At 41.9% G+C, this 15,879-nt stretch overlaps 1 protein-coding gene across 3 annotated transcripts in view; it reads left to right on the top strand.

The window, feature by feature from the left end:
- Nucleotides 1–5,324: 5,324 nt before the first annotated feature.
- Nucleotides 5,325–15,879, top strand: part of caskin1 (CASK interacting protein 1) — an 83,272-nt gene continuing 72,717 nt past the window's right edge. For all 3 annotated transcript variants that reach the window (XM_036529583.1, XM_036529575.1, XM_036529567.1), the window contains exon 1: nucleotides 5,325–6,082. In XM_036529583.1, coding sequence (XP_036385476.1) covers nucleotides 5,989–6,082 — 94 coding nt within the window. In that variant the 5' untranslated portion in view covers nucleotides 5,325–5,988. The remainder of the gene's footprint in view (nucleotides 6,083–15,879) is intronic.

Genomic DNA, 15,879 nt, shown 5'->3' with positions numbered 1-15,879 from the left:
TGAAGAATAATTAATAATGACATTACATGTATCAGCATAACAATTCAATCAGTCTTCCAGTTGTTTATTTTTCATTATGTCCAAGACATCAAAGAGTCCAAGCACTGATAATGGATTAGACATTCATGGTGAGTTTCAGACTAAAAACTGCTTTAGGCTTCCATAAAAATATCATCATAAAAACATATACCTTTTCAATGTGACTGTGTATCTGATGTGTAAATGAATACCCCTGACATTTTAAAATATGTCTTTTTTGTTTGGTACAAATATTTTATTTGGTCTTTATTTTGCAAGTTATGGAACAAAAAGCACATGTGAGAAACTGCTGTCAGTCTGAGAAACAATGGTAGTTTCCCCCCATTCAGATACATGACAATGCTCTATGAAAACAAGAATGAATGGTTTGGTTTCTGTTTTGTTGCCTGTTTAATATTGGGTAGTGTGGGTGACCAATTATACCATCCCTCATCCAAAAGCAATTTAGGTCACAAAACTCAAAGCCTCAGACTTATAATGGGAAATTACAACTGGGCTGAATCTTGAATATTACACTCAAGTACATTTCCTGTGGTTATAATTAATTTGTATTTGGAGCAATGTAGTAAATATCATAATTCAGCCCATTGATGTAATTTGATTTTTACGTCATTAAATAAAACTTTACAGGGTAACCATGAGGACAAGGAGAATAAGGTTATTTTCTGATGAACAAAAACCCCAAAAAGAGATATTGGTAAAAGTAATGTATTTACTTATATTACAGTGTGATAACATGGAGGACAAGTAGTTGATGTAGATATGCATTGTAATTTAACAGCAGCTGGGAGACTCCTTGTCCGAGTCCATCAAGTGGGAGAAAGAGTAGTATCATTCATTCACTTAGCAGATCCTTTTGACCAGAAGTGTCCACTCAGGATGTGCTATATGTCTGAAATACAAAAAGCTGGGTAGACTTATACAGGTCAAGTGCTTTCTTCAAAACATACAACTGCTATGATGTATTGGGGATGTGAACTTTAGACTTTGGCATCCTCCATTACTGGTTTGTGCACAAAGATCCTAAATGTCTGTCCTGACTCTATGGGATCTATTCCTTCACTGGAAATGAACCTTTAAAATTATAATAATCTAGCAATTGAAAAATGCTATGCAACATTTTAGAACTGTTGCACAGATAACCTTCCCTTTGACCAATTTCTGACTATTTATCACAGCTTTAATGTTGGTGATAGCAACACTTCAATATTGGGCCCATGAGTGAGAATATATTTTACATGGTCTTCACTTCTTGGTCACAAGGATTCTTACTTTGTATTTTACATGTGCTTCAATATTATTCATAAACTCTTCTTTTCAAGTGCTATGAAGTGGTTTGCAGTCAAATGCTGCCTGCCTGTAATACTGATGGTGTTCTAATTTCTTTTCTTCTCTCAGAATAAACCCCTGTTCCCCAGTAGACTGAAAACTAGGTCTAACAGCTCATCACCTGACACATTCAGCCTAGTTGAGTCCCTGCTCAATGTCAAGGTGACAAATCTAAAAACACACTACTTCAGAGGGTCATGCCAGTGGATGTGGATCTGGTCAGAAAAGGTCAGAGTGAAAACATCTCTTTGGTTCCTCTTCACACCGCATGGACATCTTTCACACCCATGCAGTGCTCCTGATACAACAGGTAAAGACAGGGTTAATGTACCAAAGCGCCAACATTCACACACCCCTGCACACACACAGGTGTTGTTATGAAATAGGTTTGTCCATGGAAAGATAGAATAAAACAGAGAGAAAGAGAGAGTAGATTCTAGCTGTCAAGGGCCACTGGCTTATGAAAATGTTGCCTGTTGCTATGGAAACATAGCCACCAAGGACACAGAGGTTTTGAGTGAAGAGCAAATGCACCATGCTGTCTTCGGATAGAGGTGGTGTGCGCAATCACCGACATGCATGCTGGCCTTTAGAGCTGTGCTGCAAGCATGAATGCTGGATTAACATACTCTCATTACTATGGAACAAGTCTGCTCATGTGGAGCTCAGTCAGGATGAAAGTGATGCAACCGGCAAGGGGTATCTGGAATACGAGAAGGATTCAATTTAATAAAAAGTGTTTCGAATTTTGCTAGTTGCAACCTTCCAGAAACCATACCAGCAGGTATTGCCCAAATTAATATAATTATTTGACTACATGTGTCATTCTGCATAGACCACAAATAATAACTGTGGAGACAAATAGTCTCTGTCATCCCATTTCTGCATATATTTACAAATGTAATTACCTTGTTTTCACAGTTTTCAGTGGAATTACAGTGAAATTTTGTATAGGTTACCATACACACAACCCCTATGCAGGGGTTGATGGTTGTGCTGAAACGTAATAAATAAAATTACATGTATAACCTTTTGCCAAGAGCTGATAATCCAACATGTGAAAGCATAGCAATTCACAATTTCCAAGGGCAATACAATAATATGGAATGATTGGTTTTGAGTATGGCTATGGGAGTCAATCTCCAGTAGCTGCCTTTGGGTGTGAATTTGCATCCTGAGCCATTTTCCTCACAGTACACAGAGGTAAAATTCTCTTTTATGCAAGCTAGTAGTCCTTCCTGTAGCCTTGGACCTCTTCATAAAAGTTGTTATTGTGGAAATTGGAAGGTTCATCTTAATGTGAGTATATTTATTGCTATCACCTGAATTGTGGAGGTTAATAATTCTGAAGTTTTCCAAAACGTGCAAGTATATTTTTCACAACTTTCTAAGTTCAACCATGATGGTAAACGATACAAATGAATTACTTCTGCTTTAAACATCTTTTTATACACATAGTTAACACAGGTGCTGGAAGAGAATATAGTTAAGAAGCTTCCTCTACAATTTCAGACGACATAATGTTGACTATTCTGCAGGATTTTTCTTTTAAATCCATAAGGGTATGATTAATTTTAACCACAATTTTTGAAAGATAACCCCTTCTTTGGAAACTATATGACAATGCTGCTCTTTTCAGAATTGTTAGCCTATTTTCATTTATCAGTTGAGCAAAAAATGCTATGTTTCTGTTGAATCGTAAAGCATGAATTTGTTTTAAAAAGGTTATGAATAAGTAAGCAGGGTACTATATAGGTACACATACAGTCTAGCCTATATACCAGAATTCCACATTAATGGCTGCGTAGGTGACTGGAAAGGCAAATCATCACCAGGCAATGTGTTTTGGCAACAATATAGGCCTACATATTTTCTAGAAAATATGTAGGCCTGTACAGTTTAAAAACCATAAACTCTCTTTCCTCTTTAAATAAAACTCTTTCTCCTCTTATTACTTTGCAGTGGTGGCCTGCCTTTATAATATTATGTGCTATCCCCTTCTCTCCTCCTCAAAACCCCACAATATGTATTAGCAAACAACTGCAGCATTTATAAGACCTTATGAAGCACTGCTTAATCCAGTGAGTTTGTACTTGATAGCACTACTTCCAATAAGTAGGCTATATGAACACTGCAAACAGAGCTAACATATCTCTGATCTGCCCACTTTTGTATAGTGTATCACTCTTGACTCACATACACATTTCAATGAGATACTGCTCCACTAACTTGCAGTCCTCCTTGTCATCAAGCATATGAAAAGTACTGGCCAGCTTCACATTTTTATTTTTCATTCATTACAATTTACTATAGATTATTGAATCTATTTTATGAGAGGAGTATTGTGTCAGTTGCTTTGCTTTGGTAGCTTTGACTCAGCTGAACTACAAGCAGGAGCAAGATAGCTAGCTAGAATTCTCTTGTTAGCAAATAACCATTGTGGGGGTTTGGGGAATCAAAATATGTAATGTTAAAACATGGCAACCATATTGTCCATTAGGCCAAAAACTGATGACTCTTTACCCTATTGCAACTGCATTTCAAAGTAACCATTGAACCCTATATATAGTGATATGTTTTTTTTATTTCATCCACGATAAGACATGTTTTCAGTTGTCTTTCACCTTGCCTTCAGTTGTCCAATTCACGTTGCTTTTGTTTATAGTTTGTCTTCAGAAGAGGCTTCTTCTTTGCAATCCATGACCAGTGTAGGCAAAGTTGACTGTCACTTTTTGACATTGCACCCTGAAAATGACTTTTTTGAGATCTCCAGCTGCTGCCTTTGGATTTATCCTTGGCTACAATTGTCGCTAATATTCTTTATTTTTTAGTCATGGACGTTACTGTTCAAAGTGGCAGATTAAGCTTTTTGTGAATTCTTTTGGAGATCAATGGCCATTTGCCTGCAATCTTCAGAAAGCTCTCTGACCCTAACCATGGTGATGCTTGCTGGATTTCTTACCACCTCCTTCTGTATCCTAGGGGAAACAAGAAACACCCAGAGGCTTCTATGTAGTTCCTGAAGCTTAAAAAGAATTGTCAAAATAGGAGTTTCAGTGTATATTTGTCTTTTGGATTTACTAAAGATTACTTAAAGGCAAGAATAAATGTGATCACATTCTTTTCTAGAAAAAAAATTAATTATTTATGAACAGTATTGTTTTGCTTTGAGCAGTGCTGTTAAGATTAAAGAATAAAATTTTCACCAAAAAAACAACAACAACAAAAAAAAGGTCTTTTATGTAAATGTTTGGTTTTTGTTCTTGAATCAGGGATGGGCCTATATAGATAGATAGATAGCCTGATAGATATGATCAATGTAAATCTGTCTTTAAAATAAAAATTCAGGATGTCAAACCAAAGTGGCTTGTCAAAACCAGAGATCACAGAATATGGAGTAGGCTACATTGGAGCATGAGCATTCGTTAACTTTGTACTGAGTGAAAATCGGATGATAACTGCAGTCACTGTAACATACAGTACTCCAACGCAGTGAGGTCTCATGAACCAGGCGGTCAATACTATTGGGTTATACTTTATTTGCAGCTTGAGAAATAACAAAAAACAAAACCGTGGTTTAATTCTATCTTCAATTCTATTCTATTCTATTCTATTCTATTCTATGGTTCAATTCTATCTTCCCCGTTAAATTATTTGTTTTATTATAGCCTAATGAGTGGAAGAAAGAGGTCAAAGAAGCGCATTCTGCATCGGTTTTGTATTGTCTGTAGCTGTGACTCGCAGTGTAAGGGATGTTTGCATCTTGCTGTGCGACAACTGACAATCCCACACTGACCTCAAACGAGCCTGGCTGCCATCTCCATCTGTCGAGCTTGAGAGAAGAGGGATGGTCTTCTGCTTTGGACCCGCCTTCTGAATGCAGCGGAGCCATTTAGCGTTGGATTCCCAGCCAACCTCCTACGACAGGGGGCATTGCACACTATGGGGCTACACTACACAGTAACCGCGAGGTTAGAAGCGGACTGTTGCCTGAATTGAGAACACAGCGATGGCACAGCTGGTTCCTGTTTACCCAATGCACTTTCCAGAACCTCTGGACCAGCAATCAGCGCGTCACTGATTGCAAGGACAGACAGCGTTTCGGTCCTTTTTTATTTTTTCTTTATTTTACTGTTATTTCAGTTTTTTAGAGCGAGACTTTTCTACCGCGTGCAGAAATCCCTCATATTGATTTGCTTTTATTAAGCAGACATTGCACTTGCTTTGCTGTCATCGTGCGATTTCGTTGCTCATTTAGAAGAGGAGACTGTTTTTTTCCGTCATACCTATTAGCAGATATTTAATCACCGTTCGACTCGAAACCCATAGAAAATCAGTCTAGCTGCAGGCTTCGTCTGGGATCTTTATCACATCGAACTGCAAGTTGTTTTGTTTGATAATATCCAGATTTGGGGTCGTTTCTGATGTTGTCATCACTACACAGTGTGCATCAGCGCTCCGAAATCTGAGCATCTTTCCATCTGAAGGCACAATAGCCTTTGCTATGCACATAGCTTTGCAATAATATTCAGGATTCGCAGCAGCTGGTCGGGAAGACAAGAACATACACACAGAGGATGTTTCGGATGTAAAATATATATAAATTAAAATAAATGCAAGATGGGGAAAGATCAGGAATTGTTGCAAGCAGTTAAGACTGAAGACCTTATAACGGTGCAGAAGCTCTTGCAGAGGCCCAAACCAGGCAAAGCAAGTAAGTGAAATTTGACATTATTCAGGTGTTTGAGGCGAGGGAAATCGATGTATTCGCCGAATTGATCATCATTCGATCATTTGAAGTGCTTTGTATGGATTACAGTAATCCACTGTCACCCCTGTGCTCAAAGCAGCGTTACCTGTCGTTTCACTGTACGCACCCAAGGGTTCGACTACAGATATGATTATTGCAGTGTTTAGAGCAGGTGATGATGCGTTATGACTTAATCAAGTGCCGTAACATTCCTTCAGGTGGAGTTAAGGGTCGATTGCATATAGGCAAGCAGTGTAGTGTTCAGTCTGAAAGGTGGAAGAGAGTGCAAAATGAATCAAAGTCGAATGCAAATTAATTATCTATTTCAGATCCAGGGCTTTCATACTGAATATTCCATACTCGTATTTATTTAGCTGGAATTTGTATTACTATTATTGATCTTACTGTTTGGAATGGTAATAAAAATCTTTGTGGAGAGATGTTTAGCTGAAATGTGGAAGAAATGTGCCAAATGTCCTTCACAGTGGTGAAAGATCAGTCAATTGCCTGATGGCAACACAGGGAAGAAGACCATAAATAATTACTTGATAAATGCCTTAACAGCAATTCTGGGTGTAATACAATGAATACCCCCAGCTAGTGGAATAATCTGTGGTATACTCTGGAATGAGGTGAGATAAACGTTTGTATGTGTGTGGTCATATTGATGGCTCTGGTTGTGTAATGAATTTGAATCCTTCACTTTGACTACATACAAGACCCCCTACTGGTTGGAAAATAGCACCCAGCTGCTTGCACCATGGCATTAAAGTATAGATTGTTGCAGTCTGTTGGTAAACATGCCATTTGTGATGTGATTAGCACCATAACCTTGTCCTGAAGAGACACTCACTCATGTTCATAAGCATATCATGGTCCCCCAGGGCTGTATCACAGTAGCGTGCCTAAGCATTACACAAAACATGTGCCACAACATCATAGAAATATATTTGGGCTTTTCACATTTTTTCCCAAGAATGCTTCATGGTAAGGTAAGTGTAGTACTGCATTGTAAGGCTTTCGTAAGTTTCTTGGTTTCTGGGTGAGACATACTAACAATGTGTTACCCTACATAATGTAATTTTTTTAGTCCTGGTCATACTGTATATTCAGTAAGTTTGTTTCAAAATATATTCGGTAAGTTTGTTTCAGTAAGTCACTCAGTGATCGAGTATGTAGATTTTCAGATCATTACATTCGTTAGCATTTTGATCTGCAGAAATGAAATGTTTTGAATTCCAAGAGGAGATTTGGGACATGATGTCTTGTGTTAGATGTGCATTTTGGCTAGGATGGAGAGCAATGAACTGGTATTACCCAGGATTTAGAGATAATTGCATTTCAATTAGGTCACTCAGCCCCACTGCTATCTTTTGGGTGTGCAGTGCCTCCTGCAGGGAGATGGCTGGTGCTGAACATAGGAGAACACACCAGACGAGCGTCAGCATGCAGGTGTCTGTAAATGTGTCAGGCCATTCTGTATGTTGTATTCTGTGTCTGTATCAGGTGCAACCTCTTCTGAGTCTGTATTTCAACAGGAGTTTCATCATCTTGCCTCCCTGATGGTGGTCCCTTGGTGCTCATGTGTTTTGAAGGGTTATTGTGTTGTTCTGGACATAGCTTAGCATCATCTACAGTAGAGGTCTGACTCTGTGTGTCTGAGGCATTGCTATGTGCTTTGTGGTACCGTCTGCTCATATACGAATTTGTCTATTCAAAAGGAGAACTGGACGACTGTCCACGACTGGAGTGTATCCACCTATTCTCTCTCATTGTGGCTTAATTTGCTTTGTGGTAGGACAGTCCAGTACTGCATAAAAAGGTTTTCTCAAATGACAGAGTGAATCACCTCAGGGATGCATTCACATCAGTGCACATTTACAAAGACACAAGTGAGTGTTTCTTTGTCTCTTTATTCTGGTTGTGGAAGAGTACAATTCCCAGGGACTTTGTGCCATCCAGACACAGAGTGGATGCCTTCCTCCCCAAATTGCACTTGGGAAATGATGCACATTTTTGACTGAGGCCTGAATGTTCAATGCCATTTTATATGGACTTTTTATTAATACAGTCATTGACAACTTTAACATTTCAGCCATAGAGCTTCAACCAGTGACCACAAATCAGCTTGTCAAGATGAGTGTTGGGAACTGTAAAAAGCCAAACATTGTCCAATACACTGATGAATCAGAATGAGGGCAACATATTGGCAGATATTGCAGTCCTAATTTATTTAGCTTTAAGTTGCATCTAGTGCTTGCAGATTGTATAATAGTGAAATGGTTTGAACTGGTTCCTGACAGGAATACCTCAGAGAATGTGTTTTATATTAAACATAGTTCCTGTATGAGAAGGAATGAATACCCAGTCTGTCGAGAGATATATTTTTTCATGGGGGATCTGTGCGTGGTGCTGCATCTGATGCACTGACTGATGGTAATGACTCTTGTTCTAAATGATAATGCAAATTATCATGTGGACTGTGTTACTTTCCTATCCTGGTGCAATGTGCTTGAGCACTCGTTCAGAGCCCAAAGGCAGACAGATTCAGCCATGAACTTCCTGACTGCAGGCTGGGCTCAGTTTTTCACAGCAAGCACTAGTCCATTGCTGTACCAAGCTGTACACGTGAGACTGACCCATGACCCAGTGTAGCGCACACAGAACAAGTGGGAGATGCGTTGAAGATGATTTCAATCTTTCTGCAACATTGGGGTCAAAGTCAAGGCCAGGACTTGTGATGTACTGACACGTCGTGATAGACGCAAAGTGTCACTTGTCAGTGCATGAGTGTTTTTCGGAATCGTTTCATTGCTGCGTCATTTGAGAATGGCTAGTCAGGGGTTCCAGTGTTTGTTGTGGTGGCAGCAGTTGTTGATGGTGAAGGCAGTCTGTGCCCTCAGCATGGTCGGGTGAGAACAGTGTGATGCAGCAGTGAGCGGTGTCTCTATGTGTTACTTGCTCTGGCAGGTGAGGAATATTGTGAGGGTTAGGCAGTCGCACTGAGGCTGCCTCCCCTGTGAAGAGGCCAGGGACTGCCACTGATCATCGTTAAAAAACAAGTTCTTATTTTCGGGCTGGGTGGACAGGCTGACATTAAATAAAAATCAATGTGATAATTGCCAGTAATTCTGGCACAAAATAAATCATTATGGCACCATTGATTGGGGGTGCTTTATTAATGCACCGGAACATAAAAACATTTTAAATTCATCTTTAATGTGACTGTGAGAAGCAAAGTTCTGAAAATGCAGTTCTCCTCTGCTTATTAATGGTACAGGCCAATCAGTAAGATTCATGGATTTGCATTGTGCTGGGACTGTCAGTGGTCACAGTTTTGCACAGACAGTGCAGTTTTACAGGGATTGTCCCATGTGTTTGACGATCAGCGGTGTCATGCATACTTTGTATCATTCTGGTATTGGAATGGACTGTTCCATTCAACTAGTGATGACGTTAAATGTGAAGATGACCAATATACTTAAAGACTTTGATGACTCCCAACAGAAATGGCTGAGACTCGCATAACTATTAATATGCAGTGCTGGGGGGTCACACATCATGTCACTCTGGCTTGGAGTGGGAGATAGACAGGGTTATGTCAACATATTGGTCTGGGAAGTACACTTGTGTTATCTTGATAATCACTTATTTGTACCAGCACAGCCTTAACTAACAGCTTTTGTTAGATTTGTATAACATCTACTGTACATTTTGAATGATGGAAACATAAGCCGTTATTTTATATGTCTTAAACAGGCTAAATATGTCTCATCTCATCTGGTCATGTCTGTTTGTACCCTCTGGCATGGCACATAAGGTCAAACTTCAGCAATCTGTTCTGCTTGACTTTATGATAGGATAAAATGAGCTGTGTGTGGGCAGAGTTGGTAAATACGGTCATGTTCCTCACGTGAAGACACTTAGATCTTCACAGCGTGTGATCCCACAGACCTTTACAGAAACTGTGGGTACAGAAAGGACTGAGGACTCAGAAAACTCACTCAGGGGTGTACTGCAGGGTTAAAAGATGTGTGTATATGTGTAGATGTGTGGAGTTACAGTATTTGTACAATTTGAAAATGCGCCCTCTTCCAGCACTGGTCTGGGTGACATGTCCGTGGCTGTCGGTGCAGAAGTCTGGAGGAGCTCAGTGTGTGCAGGACAGCTCTTCTGGTTTCACTAATAATGAATGAAGCTTCTTGGCCTGCCACCAGTAAGAAGGAAGAGGTCTGGATGGAAGTCTAACAAAGTCCCTGAGGCAAAACATTTCTTCATACCTTTCAACATTTTTTGAAGGAGTATCTTAAAAATCCACATCAGTCAATATATGTACCTTTACGCATAATTACTGTTAATTAACATCATTAAGAAAAACTTCATTAAGAACATAGCAATTGAAAGTTCAGTATTTAATTGTTAATTAATAGTAGCCTTGCATTTGTGAGCAGCCAGGCCCATTTGTCAAGCATAGGCCCATTACTATTTCATTGGCCCCTGGATTCAGTAGTGTAATATGACTACATGGGGTAGATCTGGGTCGGTGCAGGGTCATATCTTTCCTTGGAGTGCAGTGTAGGTGTGCGTCAGACTGTGGTTTTAATGCTCATTTTCAAGCTGCCAGCTCGCTTGCATCAAAGCTTTGTTGCTAATCCAATTGAATGAAGAATCATTGAGAGCCTGTGCTTTATCATTGGCTATATGAGTTCCCTGGCATTAATGCTTCCAGGCAAAAACAGGGTTTATTTAAAGAAGCAATGAATGCAATATTTTAATTTAAGTATTTGCTTTGATTTTTCTGTTTGGACACCAGTTCACGTTACCGTTTGACGTGGCCCGCGGTTTGGTTTTGGGTTTTGTCCTCCTCTTTTGCATTGCTGAGTTTGATGAGGCAGGACAGTCGAGAGAGAATGCTTTCAGAGGGGTGGAGTTTCGGCTTCGAGGCCAGGGGGAGTCCCAGTTTCAGCTCATCTCTTAAATATTTTCAATCAATATTCAGGCTCGAAATAGGCTGTGGTCCCTGTACTTGATCCAGGGAATCATACCTCCCTCTGGTTTGTCAGATTATTGAATTACTGAGCAGATGGCAGAAGCTGAGTGATGGGGAAAAACAGGGCCAGTGAGCTGCTGCAAGACATAATATCAGTGCTGCAGCAGCGGCAGCCGTCATCACTTCATCACTGCCAGTGCCTGCTCACCTTTTTTGGGATCAGACCAGGGAGGCTGAGAGCTAGAGCAGGGCTTAAAACTGACCATTTTCACAAACCACTTCCATCCAGAAAGTACTAAATCACTTCCATAATGGATACGATTGGGTGGAGAGGGGCATGCGCTGAACTTATGGGCAGACTAGAGAAGATATTTTTTTGTAAGAAACTTATGTAACCCATGTCTGCAAGTACACTCCAATTTCACAGCGATGATTGCATTGCTTTTTTTCTGAAGGATAAGCATATCCTATTTTTTCCTTCTGTAGCGAAGCATAGGAACGATATGCTGACCAATGTGAAGTCCAGCGTTGTCATTTTAGCTGGAGCGAACTGGTGTCTTCACAGCCCTTCACAGCCCTTTAGCTCTACCCTGCCCGCGCTGTCTCTACCACGTTAATAAAACAGGACAAAATAAACACCTCAGCATCAGCTCCTGTGTGCTTGTGGCATGTGCTAGGCAGGGTGGGTGCTGACCTGAAGAGAGGGAAGTCATTTCTTTTGCTGTTTCTCCTCAGTTGGGACTGTGTTTCAGATACAGCTTTCAGGATGACCAGTGTGGCCCACCTTTCCAGGTTATGCAAAGTTAGAGCAGAGCCAGCAGCATGCATCTGATCAGTCTAATACAGTCAATTTGATTAATGTAAAATATACATGTGATCTGTCTGATACAGCCACCTGATGAGTCTAAAACATGCATTTGATCAGTCTGATACTTCCATCTGATGAGTCTAACACATGCTTTTGATGAGTCTAACACATGAATCTGATGAGTCAGTACACCATTTCAGCAGACGTGGAAAGAGTGCCGCCACTGAGCTGGGAGAGCAGACTGGGGCCTGGGAGTGCCAGCAGGTTAAATGCAGAGAATAACAGCACACTATTCCAAGACACAGAGGTGGGTGTGAAAACACCACCACATCCTGTTGTTGGAGCAGAACAGTAGAGTGGGTCAGCACACAAGCGGGGACGCCGTGTTCTGGGATCAATTATTTACCCCTGAGCCTGGCTCCTCCATTGCACCTGCTGCCGTTTGCTATTCTTTCTGCCGTAACGTGAGCGGCAGGCTCTCTCAGGGCAAGTGTTCTTGTTCCCAGCTACTGTTCATCAGCACTGAGCTCCTTCCTGCCCTAGGATGTTTGGAGTCAGAGAAGTGTGCTAAAAGTGGAGGGAATAACATCTGTGACACTTTGGTTTGGCATGTGGCTCTTCTTTCTACTGAGCACGTGGTTACATCATGGTTCAAAGTCTCTGCCCTGTCAGGCGTAATATAACAGGATGTGGGCCTGACAGTGTTCTCTGTTGAGCATCCCCTGACACAGATGCACACAGACACCGCCGCTGTCCAGGCACCCTCTGTTCTCTGTGACCGACTGCCAGCAGATAACAGCGTTCTCTCAGATCCAGGGCCCCTTATCCCTCTTCTTCTCACTGCGGCCCGCCTAGCTTTCCCTGCTATTGGTACGGCTGGGAGTGGATAATACCAGGATAAAGAAAAGCTGATTGTAGTCCTCTAAATCTAGGTTGAAAACATGCGCATCACCCAGTGCATGTGCTGTTTGCATTCATTTCCACCGATGGAAAGTGAGTTTTCTTTTTTCACGCCTCTGTGTTTGAAGGAAGGGAATATACTAGCTGGATGAGTGCCAGTGTAGTGGTAGGGCCCTCCATACAGTGTTATTCATATCTGTGGGAGGGTGTAGGAGGGGTGTGTACAAGAGCTCACGCTGGGACTGGAGTCTGGGGGGGGGTCAGCGGGCAGAATGCACGTTGAACTGCAGCCCTCCCCTCATTGGCTGATGTAGGAGTCTCCATTAGTTGCAGCAGCAGGATCCTGTGACGTTGGTTTCCATGGAGATGTGGATGGAACATCTGGAGTTGGCCTGGTGCAGGCAGGCAGTCACCATATTGCCCTGCAATACTTTATCCTCTCTGTGGCAGTCTGATCACAAGTAAGGCTCTAATCCAGATGGGTTGGGGGGTGGTGGCAGGCAGGGCTGTGCCTTGTTCAAGATAAAAAGGAATCAGGCTGAACAGTCAGGACAGAATCATCAATATTAGTGCTGTTACACAGCAGTGAACAACTGTGTAGATAGGACCTGAGCCAAGCCCAATAGCTAGTCTGAGTGTGTCTCTGCTCATGGTACTGCTGTAGTAGCTGAGGGTTGTAGAGCTGTGTTCTGAGGAGAATATAATTGCCTTCACACTGTATGAGAGGATAAAAACAGCTGACTGGCCACATGGAATTTCAATAAATAATCAGCAGAAAGGAAGATTCTGTGATAAGCAACAGCAAGCATGTTTCTTCTGCTTTATTTTTGAAGCTTTGGTTTAACAGATCTTGATAACATAAAATATATGATGTTGCATATCTTTTGAACTATATTGATCTAGTCACAGTCACACCAAGTACGAGGCTGGAAATAAACAGGGTAGGAAATGTGCTGAGATCATTCTGACACATTAATATCTCAGCACATAAAAGAACTAGTGCACAACAATACTGCTTCCACTCTAAGGGGAAACCAAAACAGTTAAAAGGAAGCTATTAGATGAATGCATTCCTGTGTAATCCTGCTCTTTGCTGCAGAACTGTACCCCAGCAGCTTGGCACTGACTTGGTACTCCATATGGGCTGCTTTGTGTGACCCCCCAGATAAACAGGCCTGGTTGCCTAGGAGACCCAAGGGGATCCTGGGAAGTGGTAGGGCAAAGTGTTGATCACCTCTCTAATGGCATTTCTGAAGGGGCTGGCTAGAGGATGGATTCATCACCCTGAATTATTCATTCACGTCATTGCCTTCAAGTCATTTAAAGTCAGGCTGCAGAGCACTGCCACCTCCAGTTGCACTTGGCATAATGGGAGGTCTGGGAGTCGTCTCGGGAATGGGGAATGACATGCATTCTGAGGAACCGACAATGCATGACTTCCCACAGTGTCCCAGTTTGTGTGTGTGTGTGTATATGTGTGTTTGTGCCATGTGTCCTGGTGTTTGTGAAGAACATACTGTGACCCCTGTCTGGTGACTGAAAAGGGAAACCCACAGGCCACTTGTATTTGCCTGAGTAGCGTGGCCCAGTTTCTCAGTCCCTTTGGGTTTTCAGAGACTTGTGAATGTGCTTCCACTAGCCAGTTTTTGCTTGCTGTTGGTTCTTCAGCACAACTCTTCCCGAAGAACAGCCTCACCCTCCCACTCCGGGATCAGCTTTGTACCTGTTATTGTTATGGGAGTCATTTGTCAGCAGACAGATGTCATTTTGCTCAGGACACACACCATGGAAGTGTCAGCATAGCCCGGGTTAGCTATTTCCAACACTTTGTGGGCAGGCAGCTATCTGGCATGGAATAGAGTGCGATGTGTGGTGGAGGAGGAAAGTGTAGCAGTGAGCTGAAGAGCAGCAGAGGAGGTACTTCATTGTGGTGGTCAGCTAACGCTGCTTTTGCCCAGTTCATCAGTTTTTACCATCAGTTTGCTGCTGTATGAACCTCACCTGCTCATTATTTTCCCTCTCAAGGAACAACTCAGCATGTGGGTCCTGTCGAAGGAGCCCAAACTGGCTGTGAGGCATTACCTTTGGCCCCTCCCCTGGACTGTACTGCTTCTGTATGGGAATCTCAGGACTCCTCTATATCTGTGTTGGGTTGTATACCAGTAGGCCTCCGGGGCTACGGTTGTTAATATGTTTGATTATAATCCTTCAACTAGCACAGTAGATGGTGAATATTTTACCCTCTGTGCACATACACTGTGTGTAGCTTTAACCAGCAAGCAGGGCAGCCTGTGGGTCCTGTGTGTGTATCCGTATGTATGTGCCTGGCGGAAGGTATATAGGTACTCAGGTTCAGGACAGAACTCTAAACTTTGAGTTATGCATTCAGGCTTTCCTTGAGGCCCTGTGTTGAGTGTTTGCATTAGTCTTTCTCATCATCTAAGCGCTGAAGTTCCTTCAGCATAGTCACACGTCTCTTTTCCCCTGGCGCCTGGGCAATGGAGACTTTGACGCCTCTTTGGAGGAAATGATTGTTTTTTCCTCTTTCTCTCAGAAGACTCGTCCCATTAAAGCAGGCTCCAGGTTTTTTTCATTTCCATCAGGACGGTGGATTGATTAGTTCTACTCCCATGTCCATTTGTTACATAATAAAGCATATCCCCTCTGTTTGCTGCATGTCTGAACAGCTGCAGTCGCTAATGAATTAATCTGAGGCTCCTCTGGTTTAAGTTATAGCAGAACCTTAGCGGCGAGAGGAGAAACCTTTGTGTCTCAGCATTTCCAATGGAAAAATTTCCAAGACTCCCTCTGCGCTGTTTTAAGTTAGAACATTCATCAGTCCCATTTCCCCAGTTTTGATTCAGGAAAAGGGGGGAAAAAGTCCTTGGCATTGATGGAACCAGTAAATTTTTTCCAGGGAACTGAAATGGATTGGCATTGTCATTCTCTCAGGACCAGGAGGAGCTGTAAAGGCCCTGGCAAAGAGAGCTGCTGTAAATAAACCCCTGGATGGCCTTGATACAGACTGTGGAATGTCTGAATAAGTTCCTCCGAGGAAGCAGA

Source organism: Megalops cyprinoides, chromosome 1 (assembly GCF_013368585.1).
Source record: "Megalops cyprinoides isolate fMegCyp1 chromosome 1, fMegCyp1.pri, whole genome shotgun sequence".
Taxonomy (NCBI): domain Eukaryota; kingdom Metazoa; phylum Chordata; class Actinopteri; order Elopiformes; family Megalopidae; genus Megalops; species Megalops cyprinoides.
This window is presented reverse-complemented; position numbering and strand designations above follow the sequence as displayed.